Source organism: Carcharodon carcharias, chromosome 34, assembly GCF_017639515.1.
Source record: "Carcharodon carcharias isolate sCarCar2 chromosome 34, sCarCar2.pri, whole genome shotgun sequence".
NCBI lineage: Eukaryota > Metazoa > Chordata > Chondrichthyes > Lamniformes > Lamnidae > Carcharodon > Carcharodon carcharias.
Window position 1 is genome coordinate 23,052,355 of NC_054500.1, and position 16,419 is coordinate 23,068,773.

The window sequence follows — 16,419 nt, forward strand, 5'->3', positions numbered from 1 at the left end:
CTGGTTCAGAAGCCTGGCCAGGTCCCATTCTCGACACCTGAGCACTAACATTTCATTTGATTCCATGATATCCGAGCCAACATTTACCCATTAACCAACATCATTAAAAAAAAAACCAAATGATCTGGTCATTATCATGTTGCACAACAGTGACTACACTTCAAAAGTCTAAGTGTGTTGATAGATTCTGAGGTCAGGATAGGCGCTATATAAATGCAAGGATCTTTTGTTAAAAATCGAATTATAAATTGGTACCTTAACCCAGGAAAGTTAAGATGTCACTTGTATGGCCTTAACAAACTTCTTTATTTCAACAAAAGTCATATAAATTGAAAAGACAAAAGAGATCCCAGGTCAACCGATGGGCAGGATTGCAATGACACGTTATTTCGTTGTGATATTTACAGAACTGTGCCTTCTCTTTTTCTTAAAGAGTTCATGACAAATAATGATACATACGTTGCAATTAACAAAAATAAAAACTAGAACTTTCGTAGGTATTTAAAAAAAAAACTCAAAGCACTCCCCAATGCAACATAAAGCCAAGATATGGCCTCTAGGGTGTACAGTGCAAGTCAAAAAGTTAAGTGCCTTCTCTCTGATTTGAGGCGGTATCACAGAATGTTGCTCTCCAAGAGAACCTACTGGGCTCCTCCTTCCGTTGCGCTGTTTTTTTTAGCCATCTTCGTGGTTAAGTTTGGACACTTTTTGATCTCATCCACAGCATGCTTAACTGTGGGCCAAGCGATATGATACAAGTCACCCACCCATCGATCAGCTGCCCTTCCATTTACAATCAAGCAGCTGAAACGAACATTGTACATTCGTACCAATACATTCTTTTTCCTGTGACCCCCATTCGTCTGCAATACCACCCGCTAACCCCCATCCCCTGGAGCCTTCTGACCACTAATGTGTCAACTTCCCTCCTCTCCCACTCTGACTCTCTTACACCATTGTCAATAAAAGGTTGCTGAAATCCATTGGGTTCCAATTGCCCTGCCCTGGTATCTCACCCAAACAGCATTCTTCTGGTTTAGCCCATTGCCAAAGGGTGTGGGTAATGTGGCATGGATTTCCCACTGGTAAAATTAACTCTGACACCCACTCCTGGGCGAGGAGGTGGAAATGGGAATTATTCCCCGCCCATGAGCCTTGACAGTCAGGCTATTTGAACTTGGGGGGAAGCGCTTGGGATGACAAGTCCGACCGTTCTCTTCTACCCAATGTTCAAATGCAAATGTTCCAACGGGCACCAGACCCACTGCTCTCTCTCAATAACCAATCGTCGCGCAGGGTGACGTTGGCCAACTCCAAACAGACCAGGAACCAATCACTAACCCTTTTCTGCTCTCTACACGATGCAATACAACACTGGGCAGCACCTTTAGCACCCGAGCAATCGGAGAGATGGGCCCGGCTTGGCTCTCAATAACTCTGACTCCTTTCAACTTTGAATTCTCAAGCACACTAATACGAACCGTCTCAGACATTCGCAAACATGCATTCTGTATTTGTGAGGCTCTTTCAGACACCACACTATCTTTAAACAATCCTGTCTTCACTCAAGATGGACAAGCTGAGCAAAATGATGGAACTTGGTGTTTAAACTATCTGTCCTTAGGAACAGGAGGAGGCCAATCAGCTCCCCCGAGCCTTCTCTGCTATTGAATTGGATCACAGCTGATCTGCTTCTCAACTCCATTTTCCCACCTTTGCTCCTTAATCCTTCGATAATCTTACCAGACAAAAACCTATCAATCTCAGCCCTGGAAGCTCGAACTGTCTCCCAACACCCACAGCCTTTTGCCGAATGGGAGAATTCCACAATTTCTCTGACATATTGTGTTTCTCGTCACTCTCCTGAATGACCTGGCCCTAATTTTTAAAGGTGATAGCCGCTTGCTCTCGATTCACCCATCGGAGAAAATAGTTTCCTTGTATCTACCCTATCGCAACCTTTAATCATCTCATTGAGGTCAGACTCTCAGTCTCCAGGGGGCTACAAGTCACATTTCTGCAAGCTGCCCTCATGACTTAACCCCCTAAGACCCGGTATATTTTGTACTTTTTACTGCCTTCTGCAGAGTCCTGGAATTCACTGGGATGCCCCACGTGGGCCTTGCCTTCTCTTTGGCAATTTCTAATTCTCAAAAGGTGACACTCTCCATCGCCCGCGGTTGTTATACATTTTCCCGAATGCAGCTGTCTGTCCATATTGGGGGTCCTGGTCTGTGCTGGTGAGGTTAAACATTTCTGTGTGCTCCATATTATGATCCTGTTAACAAAAGTACGCTAGTGGGATAAAAATGAGGTTCTTTGGCAGTTTTGAAGCTTTGGCGATGACAGCGATGGGACCGTGGGCCTCGATCACGTTGTTTGCAAAGCTCCGCTGCCTCCAGTGACCTTTCTCACGGACTGTCCCATCACTGGTAGGAACATCTGTGTTAGACTCACCTGGGCCTTGCTGAAGGTCGCTGTCCTCCCACTGCCCCCTATTTGAAGGTTCACGGTGGTGGAGTAGCTGGCTTTCACGTTCCCTTTCTCTTTGCTCGGACTAGCTTCAGTCGCGCTTTTACCAGGCGTCGAGCCGCCGAAGCTCTCGACTTGGCCGTTGCCGGCTTCAACAGCCGAAAGATGAGCAGCCCCACCATCAGTGACGTCCATAAACCTCCCCGTGCTCTCAGCCCTCCGGTCAGGTGACTCGGCACAACCTGTGACCACCACCGTGTCCTCTCGCTCTGTCTTCTGGCAGCTCTGAGACATGGAATCTTCACCATCAACCGTGGTGTCCCTTGACTGAAGCTCATGGACAACAGGCCATGTGACAGTCTCCAGTTCCTCAGAAGAGGGGCTAGTTTTACGCTCAGCAGAATAGGGGAGTTCTGGACTAGTGCAAGATAGACTGCTGAACTGTTCCTTGTTGTACAATCGCCCGTTGGTCAGCTCTCTGACACAGCCTTTGCCGATTCCCCTAGAACCTCCATACGCTGGGCTACATGACCAATCCTTGACGTTAACACAAGACTTACTGGTTCCTCCGGTTTGCTGATTCACCTGCACTGAACCATTGATCCATTTACTGGGGCTGGAGGTAGGAGGTGACATGGGGGGTGACATTATTCTGGAGCTTTGACAAGACGATGATGGGCCTATGGAGGATGTAGGTGATTGGGCCTGTATATTGATGTATAGTGAAACAGGGGATCCTACTCTCGAGCTCGTCTGTGAGGATGATGGTGATAGTCCTGCAGAGCTGGACCTTTCTGGGGAAGTGGACCTCATCCTTCTGAGGGTGCAGGTGGACACTGGAGAGTGAACCCTGGGACCGGAACAGGAGACAGGGGTAAAGACGTCGACAGAGTGACTACGCATCAGGGAATATACTCCGGGAGCCGGGGTTGCTGATGAAGGAGCTGTTGCTGATGGGTTGACAGTGTTGGCAGCTGAAGTTAGGTGCTCCGAGCTTCTGTCCAGTTTAAAAGGGGAGATGATCTCTTTGTGGAGCTGGGTTCCAGTTGGTGGACAGGTGCAGCGCTGAGAGGCAAGAGAAAGTCCTGGGTCCACAGCAGGTGAACGGGGCTTTGTGCTCGTGTGCAAGAGGGCCAGTGTGTCCGCTGTCTCTGCATTTTGCGAGGGACATTGATCCCTGAGGTTTTTGAAGGGTGACGCTCGTGTCGGAGATGCTGAATAACTTGAAATGGAGGAGTCAGGACATGGCGTTCGAGGCAATGGAGATGGAGGACACAACCTCAATCCTTTGTCACACTCCGGTGACAGCTGAAAGCCTTGACCTGGAGGATGTGTCTCAGAGTTACTGCAACTGGAGAGTGAATTTTGCTCCTGGGAATCTCTTTGTGCCACAGCTGGGTTAGCGTAGGAGCTCTCAGGGGCATCTGTAGGTGGCACCCATGAATTTACTGGTGATGACAGGAATAAGCAAACTCCCAGACCAGTGTCTGAAGATGATGACTGCACTGCTTTGTTGCAGCTGAAGGCTTCTGGTCCACTTAACAAAGGTAAAGAATTGACTCTCCCTCTTTGGTATTGCAATTGAGGTCTTGAACTAGGCAGAGCTGGAGAAGGGGCCCGTTGCTTTGGGCACAGCAAGGACGGAGAGTGAACTTGTCGAGTGGTAGCAGAGGGTGAAGGTGATGTGGGGCCAGGGTGCAAGGAGGTCGCTGGGCACAACTGAAGAGAGTCAGGCCTTTGATTGCTGAAGGTCGGGAGCTCTTCATATTGCTTAAAGCCTCCTGAATCTGACATCTGCATCCGGCTCTGGCGTCGAAAGGGAGAGGGTGATCGCAGTCTTAAACTTAGTGAAAGGGGCTGTGCCTCCACACTGCTCCCTGGAGGGAATGGAGAGCAATCTTTGGCAGTTTTCGATGGACAACCAGAATCCAACATTGAACTTGTGCACTTTGGAGGAAGCGAGTCTGTCCTAAGGTTGGATACCGAGGGTGACCACTCCTGCTCCCTGGAGGATGTGGCACATATTGTGGGGCTGTTGCGTGTTTGAAGCGGTGAAGGCATCTTGGCATCGGGACCCATGGATGGGGATGGCTGGACTGTGTGAGTAGCACGTGCCAAAGCAGCACTGCCTTTGGGGGGCTTCATTGACTGTTCCAGCTGTTTTATGGCAGATGGGGATGGAGATCTTCCACGGAGGCTGACCCATGTTGGCAGTGAGCAGCAAAGTTCTGAGCTAGTGCACATTAAAGAGCTGCCATACTTGGCTGGAGGTGTCTCATGTACCAGACTGGTAGAAGCTGAAGACTGCGACTGATCCACGGAGGTTCTCTCCGATGGACTCACCAAGCCCTCTGCATCTTGAGTCTTCACCATGAGGCACTGTTTGAGTAACTCATCAGCGGTAGGAGCAAGATATTTGACCCCTGAACCATCACGCTGGTGATCAGAGATTGGCTCTGCAGAGTTACTGCGCAGTAGAGCTGGTGGCTGAGTCTTGGTAGGAGTTTGGGATGGACGGATTCGATGGTTCATTGACTTTGTACTTGATGGAAATGTTCCCTCCAGTGCCGAACTTGACCAATCGGCAATCGGTGACTGGTCCTTGCAATTTAATGGGGAGGGAGGTGGAATGTGTTCCTTTGAACTTAGGTTCTGATTTTGTGCCAAGAGACTGGAACATTCCAAAGTCGGGGAACATGCTCTGGAACTTGTTTGGGATGGAGGAGGAACTGGTTTTGTCGCAGTGGTCAGAAGCGAGTTGTGCTGACCGTGGCCCAGACATTGTGAGGTAGGTGATTGCGCTCGAGAACTTGTTGTCGATGAAGGAGCTTGTTTATTAATGCTGGAAGCAGATAGAAGCAAGTTTGCTGATGAGGAATTAAGGAGGGCTGAAGTTGGTGATTGTGGTCTTGAGCTAATCCAGGTAAATGAAGAACTGTCAGCCCTTAAACTGGGAACCTGTGAAGTCTGTGGCGCTGAGTTGGAAGATTTGAAGGCAGATGTTTGAGGGCTTGTTGCAATTGGTAATGGAGAAGAGGGAATCATTTGGTTGGCATCTGTTGAGGAGATAGATTGCAACATTGAGTCAGCTAGTTGCTGTGTTGGGGAACCTGCATCCATATCCTGAAGCTGTAGGCTCGAGATTTCAGACTTTGCTTTGGATACAGAGACCTGTATGGTGTTCTCCTGGGCATAGAGGATAGGGATTGGATCTTGAATGACCAAATGTCCATATGGAGTTGGTTGCTCCAGAGCCTTAACTTCATCTGTAAAAAATAGGATGGGGAACAAAGAACAGAGAATTAGTGTTCTTACTTCTTGCTAACATTAGAAGCCTAAACTGGTCAATAAATCGCAATCAAGATTTTAATCTGAACACAAACCCTTTCCATTAATCTACATTCCCTCCCACACAATTTGCAACCAACTCCTGTGATGACCCATGAGATTATGTCATGGTTGGCTGAGTATTACAGACTGGGAATGTCCCAGGGTTAGATTCAATCCCTGGCTTTAATTTAGTCCCTAATAAATTTCTGTGGCATTATCCACGTCCAATGGATGAATAAAAACAAAAAACTGTGGATGCTGGAAATCCAAAACAAAAACAGAAATACCTGGAAAAGCTCAGCAGGTCTGGCAGCATCGGCGGAGAAGAGCAAAGTTGACGTTAGTTCTGTTGAAGGGTCATGAGGACTCGAAATGTCAACTTTACTCTTCTCCGCCGATGCTGCCAGACCTGCTGAGTTTTTCCAGGTAATTCTGTTTCAATGGATGAATGTTTTATATTCAAAATGCTGATAGTGGTGAGAGAGATATCAGAAGCTTCCTCCACAGAGCCACTTGCTGGAAGAATTTACTACAGCACTGTGACAGTTGACATAGAGAAACAGAATGGGAGATATTGGCGTAATAAAGATTTGCATTTATGTAGCGCCTCTCATGGCCTCAGGATGTTCCAAACTGCTTCTCAGCCAAGGAAGTACTTTTTTATAGAGTAGCCATTGTTGCAATGCAGGGAGAGTGCCAACCAAACTGCACACAGCAAGCTCCCACAAACAGCACGGAAATAACAGGCAGAGAATCTGTTTCTTAGTGGTGTTGATTGAGGCCTGGACACTGGGGATAACTCCCCTCTCTTTTTTTTTTGCAACAGGCCCATGGGTTTGTTTATGTCCAACTGAGTTCCTTTCACGCTGGCTGGCCCTTACTTTTGCTGTCTATGGGATCTTGCTGTGCGTGACATGTCAGCTGGAATTTGCTTAGAACCTAATACTGACTGCACTTTGAGACATCTCAAGCAAGTGAAAAACACCGAACGATTACAAGCAGTCACTTTTGTGCAGTGAGAAACACGCCAGTTATTTTCTGATTTGAACCATTTTTTTGGTAATGTTTGAGAGGTCGATGTTTGTTAGGATGACATAGGGTTTCATCGAGCTTTCAAAATATATCACAAGCTCGTTTACGATTGCCCTGCCCTGGACCTGCACTCTGCTCTCAGTTTTCAATGCATTAGCACATCACATTGGTCTCTGTCCTGAAATCCTTTCCCTTCTAAGCACTACTTTCACTGAAAGCGCATTTTTCTAATTCTACTGAAAACCTGCTTCAGCCAAGACCATCAGGGAAGATATGTTAGCCTTGGATAGGCTGAAGGACAGATTCCCCAGAATGATACACCACCCGACCCACCTCCATCTCTGTAACCCTCTCCAGCCTCACAACCCTCCAGGATCTCTGCACTCCTGAACCTGGCCTCCTGGGCAGGCCCAATTTTAATTGCTCCCCCATTGGTGGCTGTGCCTTCTGCTACCAAGGCCCCAAGCTCTGGAATTTCTTTCCCTAAATCTCTCCACCTCTCTTTCCTCCTTTAAGACACTCCTTAAAACCTACATCTGACCAAGTTTTAAGACCTGTCCTAATATCTCCTTATGTGGCTCGGTGTCAAATTTTATATGGTATTGTTAGGTTTCAACAAGGAGTTTATAGGGTCGATGGAGAGAAACCATTTCCACTGGTGTAGGGGTGTGGCAAGGGGGTGTCCACAGCAAGGGGCTATAACCTTAAAATTAAAGCCAGGTGTCAAGAAACACTTCTTCATACAAAGCGGAGTGGAAATCTGGAATTCTCTCCCCCACCAAGAAACTGTTGAGGCTGGGGTCAATTGCAAATTTCAAAACCCAGGTTGATAGCTTTCTTTCAATAAGAAGATCGAGGGATATGGAACCAAGGCGGGTAGGTGCGAGGTACAATATAGATCAGCCACGATGCACCTGAATGGGGTAGCAGGTTCGAGGGGCTGAATAGCCTTTTCCTGGTCCTCTATTCCTAGTGCATATTCTGTAAAGTATAACAACAACATGACATCTGCCACAACATGACATCAGCCCATGGGGGCAATTTAAAAGGATAAGACTCAAAACAGGATGTTTCTGGTGCTCATCCCTTATAAATGTGAAGCCCACATTGCACTGGAGCCTGTCCTGAGTTCTGGGAATCTGTCTGGAGCCTGTCCGGAGATCTGGGGGTCTGTCTGGAGCCTGTCCGGAGATCTGGGGGTCTGTCTGGAGCCTGTCCGGAGATCTGGGGGTCTGTCTGGAGCCTGTCCCGAGTTCTGGGGGTCTGTCTGGAGCCTGTCTGGAGTTCAGGGGGTCTGTCTGGAGCCTGTCCGGAGATCTGGGGGTCTGTCTGGAGCCTGTCCGGAGTTCTGGGGGTCTGTCTGGAGCCTGTCCGGAGATCTGGGGGTCTGTCTGGAGCCTGTCCGGAGTTCTGGGGTTCTGTCTGGAGCCTGTCCGGAGTTCTGGGGGTCTGTCTGGAGCCTGTCCGGAGATCTGGGGGTCTGTCTGGAGCCTGTCCGGAGTTCTGGGGGTCTGTCTGGAGCCTGTCCGGAGTGCTGGAGCCTGTCCGGAGTGCTGGAGCCTGTCCGGAGTGCTGGAGCCTGTCCGGAGTGCTGGAACCTGTCCAGAATGCTGGAACCTGTCTGGAGTGCTGGAGCCTGTCCGGAGTGCTGGAACCTGTCCGGAATGCTGGAGCCTGTCTGGAGTGCTGGAGCCTGTCTGGAGTGCTGGAACCTGTCCGGAATGCTGGAACCTGTCCGGAATGCTGGAGCCTGTCTGGAGTGCTGGAGCCTGTCTGGAGTGCTGGAACCTGTCCGGAATGCTGGAGCCTGTCTGGAGTGCTGGAGCCTGTCCGGAGTGCTGGAGCCTGTCCGGAGTGCTGGAACCTGTCCGGAGTGCTGGAGCCTGTCCGGAGTGCTGGAGCCTGTCCGGAGTGCTGGAGCCTGTCCGGAGTGCTGGAACCTGTCCGGAGTGCTGGAGCCTGTCCGGAGTGCTGGAGCCTGTCCGGAGTGCTGGAGCCTGTCCGGAGTGCTGGAACCTGTCCGGAGTGCTGGAACCTGTCCGGAGTGCTGAAGCCTGTCCGGAGTGCTGGAACCTGTCCGGAGTGCTGGAGCCTGTCCGGAGTGCTGGAGCCTGTCCGGAGTGCTGGAACCTGTCCGGAGTGCTGAAGCCTGTCCGGAGTGCTGGAGCCTGTCCGGAGTGCTGGAGCCTGTCCGGAGTGCTGGAGCCTGTCCGGAGTGCTGGAGCCTGTCCGGAGTGCTGAAGCCTGTCCGGAGTGCTGGAGCCTGTCCGGAGTGCTGGAGCCTGTCCGGAGTGCTGGAGCCTGTCCGGAGTGCTGGAGCCTGTCCGGAGTGCTGGAGCCTGTCCGGAGTGCTGGAGCCTGTCCGGAGTGCTGGAGCCTGTCCGGAGTGCTGGAACCTGTCCGGAGTGCTGGAGCCTGTCCGGAGTGCTGAAGCCTGTCCGGAGTGCTGGAACCTGTCCGGAGTGCTGAAGCCTGTCCGGAGTGCTGGAGCCTGTCCGGATTGCTGGAACCTGTCCGGAGTGCTGGAACCTGTCCGGAGTGCTGGAGCCTGTCCGGATTGCTGGAACCTGTCCGGAGTGCTAGTGTCTGTCTGGAGTCTGTTTGGAGCCTGTCCAGAGTACTGGAATGTGTCCGGAGTGTGTCCGCCTTGAGGAATAACTAGGCATCTTGCTACCTTGACTTAATTTCCATGATTTTCACAAATGCTAGAAGTGTAGAAGTTACTCAAAGCTATACTTAACCCTGACTGAATGACTGCGTATCAGCACAGTGCAGATGCCCCAAAGCAGATTCTAAAAGCAACTGGATCAAATCTGCCTTCTTGCCAGAACCAGTTACTAAGCAATTTCAACCCAGCACCAACAGAAAATAATTTCTCTCCTAATTATATTTGAAGAAGTTTGTTATTTTGCATTGACATTAGGAGTAACAAACTTCAACATCTCTGTGGATCAGCACAAGCCATTTCACAACATCATATAATTCACTGAATTGCAATCAAACCAGATCATTCCTTAATAAAAACAGAAAATGCTGGAAAAGCCCAGAGGTAAGGTCTCAGAGCTCTGAAGGAGAGTCATACGGATGCAAAACGTTAACTGTTTCTCTCACCACAGATGCCGCCAGACCTGTTGGGTTTTTCCAGCATTTTCTGTTTTTTATTTCAACTAATCTGGGGTCCGTCAGCAAATCATGGGACATTATTGTGGCTCTTGCCAGCCCTGAGTTGCACCCAGAGTCAGAAGGTCATGGGCTGAAGCCCCACTATGGCAACTTGAGCAAAAGCCCCAGCTGACACACTCAGGAGAGTGCTGAGGGAGTGCTGCACTGTTAAAGATACAATATTAAACCCAGGCTCTAACTGCCCTCCCAGCTGCATGTCAAAGACCCCCTTGGCAATTATTTCGAAGAAGGAGGAGGGAGCTCTCTCTAGCTTCCTGGCCAATATTTATCCCTCAACCAACATGGCTAAAACATAGACTACGTAGACTATGCAAAGCAAAAAAAATGGGCTGCTGCTCTGTCCAATCACTTGTGCTTCCACCCCACATGTGTCTCAGATCAGATGAGGCCAATCAGATGACCAGCAGCTCTCCAGTTCACCCGGCGACGCTGGGAAGTGAGGGCAGCAGAGGCCGCTGCCGAGACTGGGCAGCCCCTCAACACAGAGCCGTGGGGGAGACAGGGTAACCAGATGAATGGAGCTGCATTCACTGGGGCCAGTCAGGATCTGGTGAGAGAGGAATAGGGGTGAGGTAGCATTCTGGAGGCCTGGGGAACCAGCAGAAGCAGCGAGCACCACGGGGCGGGGGCTGGGCCTTCATTGGGCATAGGGTGCTTAACAGGAGGGGTCCCTGCAACCCCCCAAAGTCCAGAGCCAATCCGGACCGAGTATATCTGGTAGCCCCACCACTTGCTGTGGGCATCCCGGCCACTGGTGAAATACTAGTGGAGATGGGAGGAGGTCTTTTAGTCACCATTAATTGGTCGCTTAAGGGCCTCAATTGGCTGAAGGGCAGGCAAGATGTCCGACACCTACCCCGCCACTGGTAGAATACCAGTGGAGGCAGGTAGATGGGCGTGGTGCTCCATGCCACCCCACCCAATTTTACACCTTGCTCCCAACTGCTTCTGGGTGGGGCAAGGGAGTGGTCGTCAAATTCAAGGTGTTAATTGGAGGATGGGGGTCATGTTTAACCAGCTCGGTTAAAGGTGGCAGTTCCCTTCCCTGAAGAATATGAGAGAACCAGTTGGATTTGGCTTCATGCTGCACTGCCTTTAACTAGTAAAGCATGGGAGGAGATTGATTTTAAGGTTAAGGAACAATCTCAGTCAAGAGGAGAGCAGCGAGATGACAAAGTCTCCACGAATCCCATTCTACTTCCAACAACTCCATGCCAAGTATTCCAGAGTTACTGCCCCCTGTGCCGCTCCTGCCATACACCCTCAGAGATGGTGCCATCCTCATGCTGGGTAACTCACCATAAATGTTGACATCCTGGTGTTCTTCCTGTGCTCGAGCCAGTTTCATTACTTGTCTTCTCTTCCGTTGCTTAGGCTCTGCTCTTGTCTCAGGTCCCAGTTCCCAGATCCTCCTCGGCATTGGGGCTTTCTTTCTGCTGACTCTCTGGCTGTACATTTTTGCCAACACTTGAACTTTATTCATGATTTTCTCAGAGTTCTGAAAGAGGCAGCTATCAAGGTCTTCACAGAGCGGTAACCCAGCCATGTCGTGACTAACACAACAAGGAGCATTGTCGCCAGGGCAATACTCACTTCCCCGATGGGCTTTTACATCAGGTTTTGGATCCTTCTTTTCATCTGCCAGATTCTGCTCAATCCCTGGTGGCTCTTTGGGAAGGTCTGTCGATGAGCTGAGATCAGAATCCTCCAGGATCAACAGAGGCTCGCTGTAGCTGGTCTGCTGATGGTTGGGTAATCCCTTATTCTTTCTCGCTGCTTTGGCATATCCGTTCCACGATTCATGTTTGTGGCAAAAATGAGCTGCCTTCTCCATTTCTCTCCAAACTTTGATAATTTCTGCACAGGTCTTAAATTCCGTTTCTGATTCGCTTTCAGCAGAGCCATTACAACAGGGCGAACCTGTGCCTTCGTTGGACAACTTCCGTTCTTCCTGATCCTGAGCGGAACCGGGCCGAGGTTCGGAGTTTTCCAAGAGGGAGTCAGAACTCGAGGTTGAAACTGACGCGCTGACTGATGAGTAAGATCGGGAGCTGCTGCTGTTAACCTTGTCATTCTGAACCTCCTGTATGCTCTCGTGTGTCATCTTATAATTAAACCGTAAAATGGAATCCCTCACTACACCTGTTGGGATAAATGAGATGCTCTCTCTTCGTTGTAGGTAGAATTGGTCATTGTTCATCTCCGCTGACTCATAATAGTTCTTGATCTTCTCAATCAGCAGTCGGTCATTTTCCATTCGTACAAAGTCCTTTTTACTCATGTTTGTCTTTTCTGATCTATCAGTGGGGCTAGTACTTAGCACCATCTCTGCAGCTGTGAAGTCCTCCTCAACTAACTTTTCAGATTCCATTGATGCAAGATAGCCATTACCTTTAGAATTATCCTTCCTACTTGATGAGTTCAACTCACTCTCATTGCTGGAGCTGTGGGCGTCTTCATTGCTGGATAATGGCCTCTGGCTACTACACACTGTGTCTCTGACGGTAGATTTTCCATTAGCAAATGAAACAATGTCTTCAGATTCCTGGACAACTTGGTTTTTCTCACTCAGTGGGTCCAACTCTTTCAAATCCTCCAAATTCTGCAGAGAGGGTGGCCGCGTTGCCTTGCGGAGATCATCGTCTTCTGAAGATTCACTGTTGCATGTTCTAATTTCCTCAGCTCTGTTAACAGGTGAAATATCTACCAGCGAAAGACCAGATGCTTCAACATCTGTATCTTCAAAATCATCCAGCAGCGGAGTGTCCCCAATGGTAGCCTTGCTTTGGAACGAGCTCTCCTCGACAATGGCACCCAGATCTTCAGAGGCTTTCTTATGCAAAAGCTCCATGTCAGCAAATATCTGTGCAAGGGCAAGATAAAGAAAATGGAGATTTATTTAGAAGCTTGAAATAATCTTCATAACATTCCAATTTTTGCAATAGGATATTTCCAGAACTTGGAACTCATCAATTAGACAAGGCATTAAAACCATTTAATGATATCAAATGGATTCTGACTCAACTATGAATAGCTGGTATTATCTATTTATTTAACATTTTGAGTGAATCTATCACTCTCAGGCAGTTACATGCCAGACATCACATGCTGCTAATCCAGAACAATTAGCATCTAATTAATTTCAGGACCTATTACACTTCCCTGTAATAGGGTAAAAGCAGCAGTTTTAAAGAAACAGGTCAGCTGAGCATAATGTGATAGAATTTGACATAAATTTGAATGCGATACGGTTCATTCTGAAACTGGGGTCTTAAATCTGAACAAAGGAAACCATGATGGTACAAGGGTCAAGTTGGCTATGATGGATTGGGAAAATACACTAAAAAATTTGATGGTCGACAGGCACTGGCTAGTATTTAAAGAAATATGAGATGGTCTACAACGTATATACAATCCTCGAAGACACAAAAGCCCAACAGAAAAGGTGAATCAACCGTGGCTAACAAAAATTGTCAAAGATTGTATTAAGCCAAAGATAAGATTGCCAGAAAAAGTGGTAAACCCAAGGATTGGGGGCAATTTAGAATCCAGCAAAGAAGGACCAAGAAACCGATAAAGAATATGAATGCCAGGTGGTGAGAAACATAACGACGGATTGTAAAAGCTTCTTTAGGTATGTGAAAAGGAAAAGATTAGCTTGGGCAATTGTGGGTCCATTAGAGGCGGAGACAGGAGAATTTCTAATGGCTTTACAGGGAAATGGCGGAGAAACTAAACAATTACTTTGTGTCTGTCTTCATGGAGGAAGATACAGAAAATCTCCCGGAGATACTAGGGAACCAAGGTACTTGTGAAACAGAGGAACTGATAGAAACTAGTATTAACGAAGAGGTAGTACTCAAAAAATTAATTGGATTAAAGGTTGATAAATCCCCTGGACCTGATGAGCTGCATCCCAGACTGTCCAAGGAGGTGACAATAGGGATTGTGGATGTATTAGTGGTTATCTTTCAAAATTCTATAGATTCTGGAAAGGTTCCTGTGGACTGGAAAGTAGCAAATGTAACCCCATTATTTAAGAAGGGAGAGAGAGGGAGAATGGAGAACTACAGACCTGCTCGTTTTACATCAGTAGTAGGGAAAATGTTAGCACCTTTATAAAGGATATGATAACTAGACACCTGGAAAATAATGATGTGATTGGGCAGAGTCAACATGGATTTATGAAAGGGAAATCATGGTTGACAAAACTATTGGGGATTTTTGTGGGTGTTACTTGTAGCACAGGTAAAGGAGATGTGGTGCATTTGGATTTTCAGAAGGCTTTTGATAAGGTCCCACACAGGAGATTAGTAAACAAAATTAGACCACATGGGATTGGGAGGTAATATATTGGTATGGATTGAGAATTAATTAACAGACAGAAAACGGAGAGTAGGAATAAACAAGTCACTCTCAGGATGGCAGGATGTTAACAGTGGGGTACTGCAAGGATTTATGCTTGGGCCACAGCTGTTCATGATCTATAAAAATGATTTGGATGTGAGGGCCAAATGTAATATTTCCAAATTTGCTGATAACGCCAAACTAGATGGGAATGTACATTGTGAGGACGGTGCAAGGAGGGACTTGGACAGGCCAAGTGAATGGGCTGGAATGGCAGATGGAATATAATGTGAATAAGCGTGAAGTTATTAACTTAGGTAAAAACACAGGGTGGCAGAGTATTTGTTAAATGGTGAGAGGTTGGGAAGTGCGGGTGTCCAAAGAGACCTGGGTGTCCTTGTTCATGAGTCACTAAAAGTTAGCATGCAGGTGCAGCAAGTAATTAGAAAGGCAAATGGTATGTTGGTCTCCATCGCGAGGGGATTTGAGTACAAGAATAAAGATGTCTTGCTGCAACTGTACAGAGCCTTGGTGAGACCGCACCTGGAGTATTGTGCACAGTTTTGGTCTCCTTATCTCAGGAAGGATATACTTGCCATAGAGGGAGTGCAGTGGAGGTTCAGCAGACTAATCCCTGGAATGGCAGGACTGTCTTAGGAGGAGAGATTGAGGAAACTGGGCCTGTGTTCTCTAGAATATTGAAAAATGAGAGGCGACCTCATTAAAACTTACAAACTTCTCCCAGGATGTGACAGGGTGGATGTGGATAGAATGTTTCCCCTGGCTGAGTCTAGGACCAGGGGACAGGGTCTCAAAATAAAGGGCAGGCCATTCAGGATGGAGATGAGGAGGAATTTCTTCACTCAGAGGGTGGTGAACCTTTGGAATTCTTTTACAAGCTGTGGAAGCTCAATCGTTGATTGATAGATTTCAGGATATAGGGATAGTGTGGGAAAGTGGCATTGAGGTAGAGGGTCAGCCATGATCTAATTCAATGGCAGAGCAGGCTGGAGGGGCTGAATGGCCAATGTTACTAGAAGCTGGGGTGGATTCTGGATGTGGATCCTGTAGCTGGATCCTGAACTCAGAGGTAAACACTACCCTGTGTGAAGCCAGTTTGGTCAATGTGTCTCTGCCTGAGGTGGTCCCACTTGATCCCAGAGCTCAAAGCCCAACTCCACTTGAGTGAACTCAGTTTTTCAGGGGTGAGGCCACATATCGAGGAAAAGTGGGGGTTGAGGGAGGTCCCTCGGGAGGTGAGGATTCGGGAACGTTTGTAAATGGGGAATAAAGCTTTGCCCTGTATTTGCAATGTGTTCAATCTGACCCAACAGTGCTCAATTTTCTCATACCAGTTCATGCCAGATATCCAATCGCAATTCCAAACACGGATCGATAAAAACAATCAAAATCAAAATTAAAATAAAACAATCTTTAAAAGCTTTAACATGAAAGGACCTGTTCCATCTCCAGATCGATGTTTCCGATGCCACTGAATTCCGGGTCTTCATACTGCTCCACATCCTCCTGCTTCTCCTCCTCACTCTGGGCTATTCGCTCTATGGGGCCCTCACCTCTGGATGGAAGATTAGGCCTTGGTACCTCTGGTGAACCTGGTTCTGCAGCCTGGACCTCGGTGCTGATCTCCAGCTCCACCACGCTGGATGCCAGTGTGCTGACACTGCCCAGTAAACTCAACGTCTCCATGTTGGAAAGCAGGTCGTCCTCACTGCCTGTATACTAGAAACAAGAATAAACAGAGCCAACTGTTGACAATTACATAGAATTTACAGCACAGAAATAGGCCACTCAGCCCATCTGATCCATGCTGCTGCTTCTGCTCTACACAGGCCTCCTCCCACCATCTCAGTGTATCAGCATATCCTTCTATTCCTTTGTCCCTCATGTTTTTCCAGCTGAGTGCATCTATCTTATTCACCTCAACCACTCTGTGTGGTAGCGTGTTCCACTCTGAGTAAAGAGGTTTCCCTCGAATCCCTATTTGGATTTATTGGTGACTATCTTGTAGTTATGGCCCCCAGTTTTGATCTTTCC

General features: G+C 48.0%; 1 protein-coding gene across 1 annotated transcript in view; it reads right to left on the reverse strand.

Moving 5' to 3' along the window:
* Positions 1-287: 287 nt before the first annotated feature.
* The window catches only part of plekhg2 (pleckstrin homology domain containing, family G (with RhoGef domain) member 2), a 172,300-nt gene continuing 156,168 nt past the window's right edge, over positions 288-16,419 (reverse strand). The window contains exons 16-18 of the mRNA XM_041179291.1: positions 15,823-16,104; positions 11,317-12,880; positions 288-5,738 (exon numbers count right to left, since the gene is read on the reverse strand). Of these exons, the coding sequence (XP_041035225.1) occupies positions 2,371-5,738; positions 11,317-12,880; positions 15,823-16,104 (5,214 nt within the window). The 3' untranslated portion in view covers positions 288-2,370. The remainder of the gene's footprint in view (positions 5,739-11,316; positions 12,881-15,822; positions 16,105-16,419) is intronic.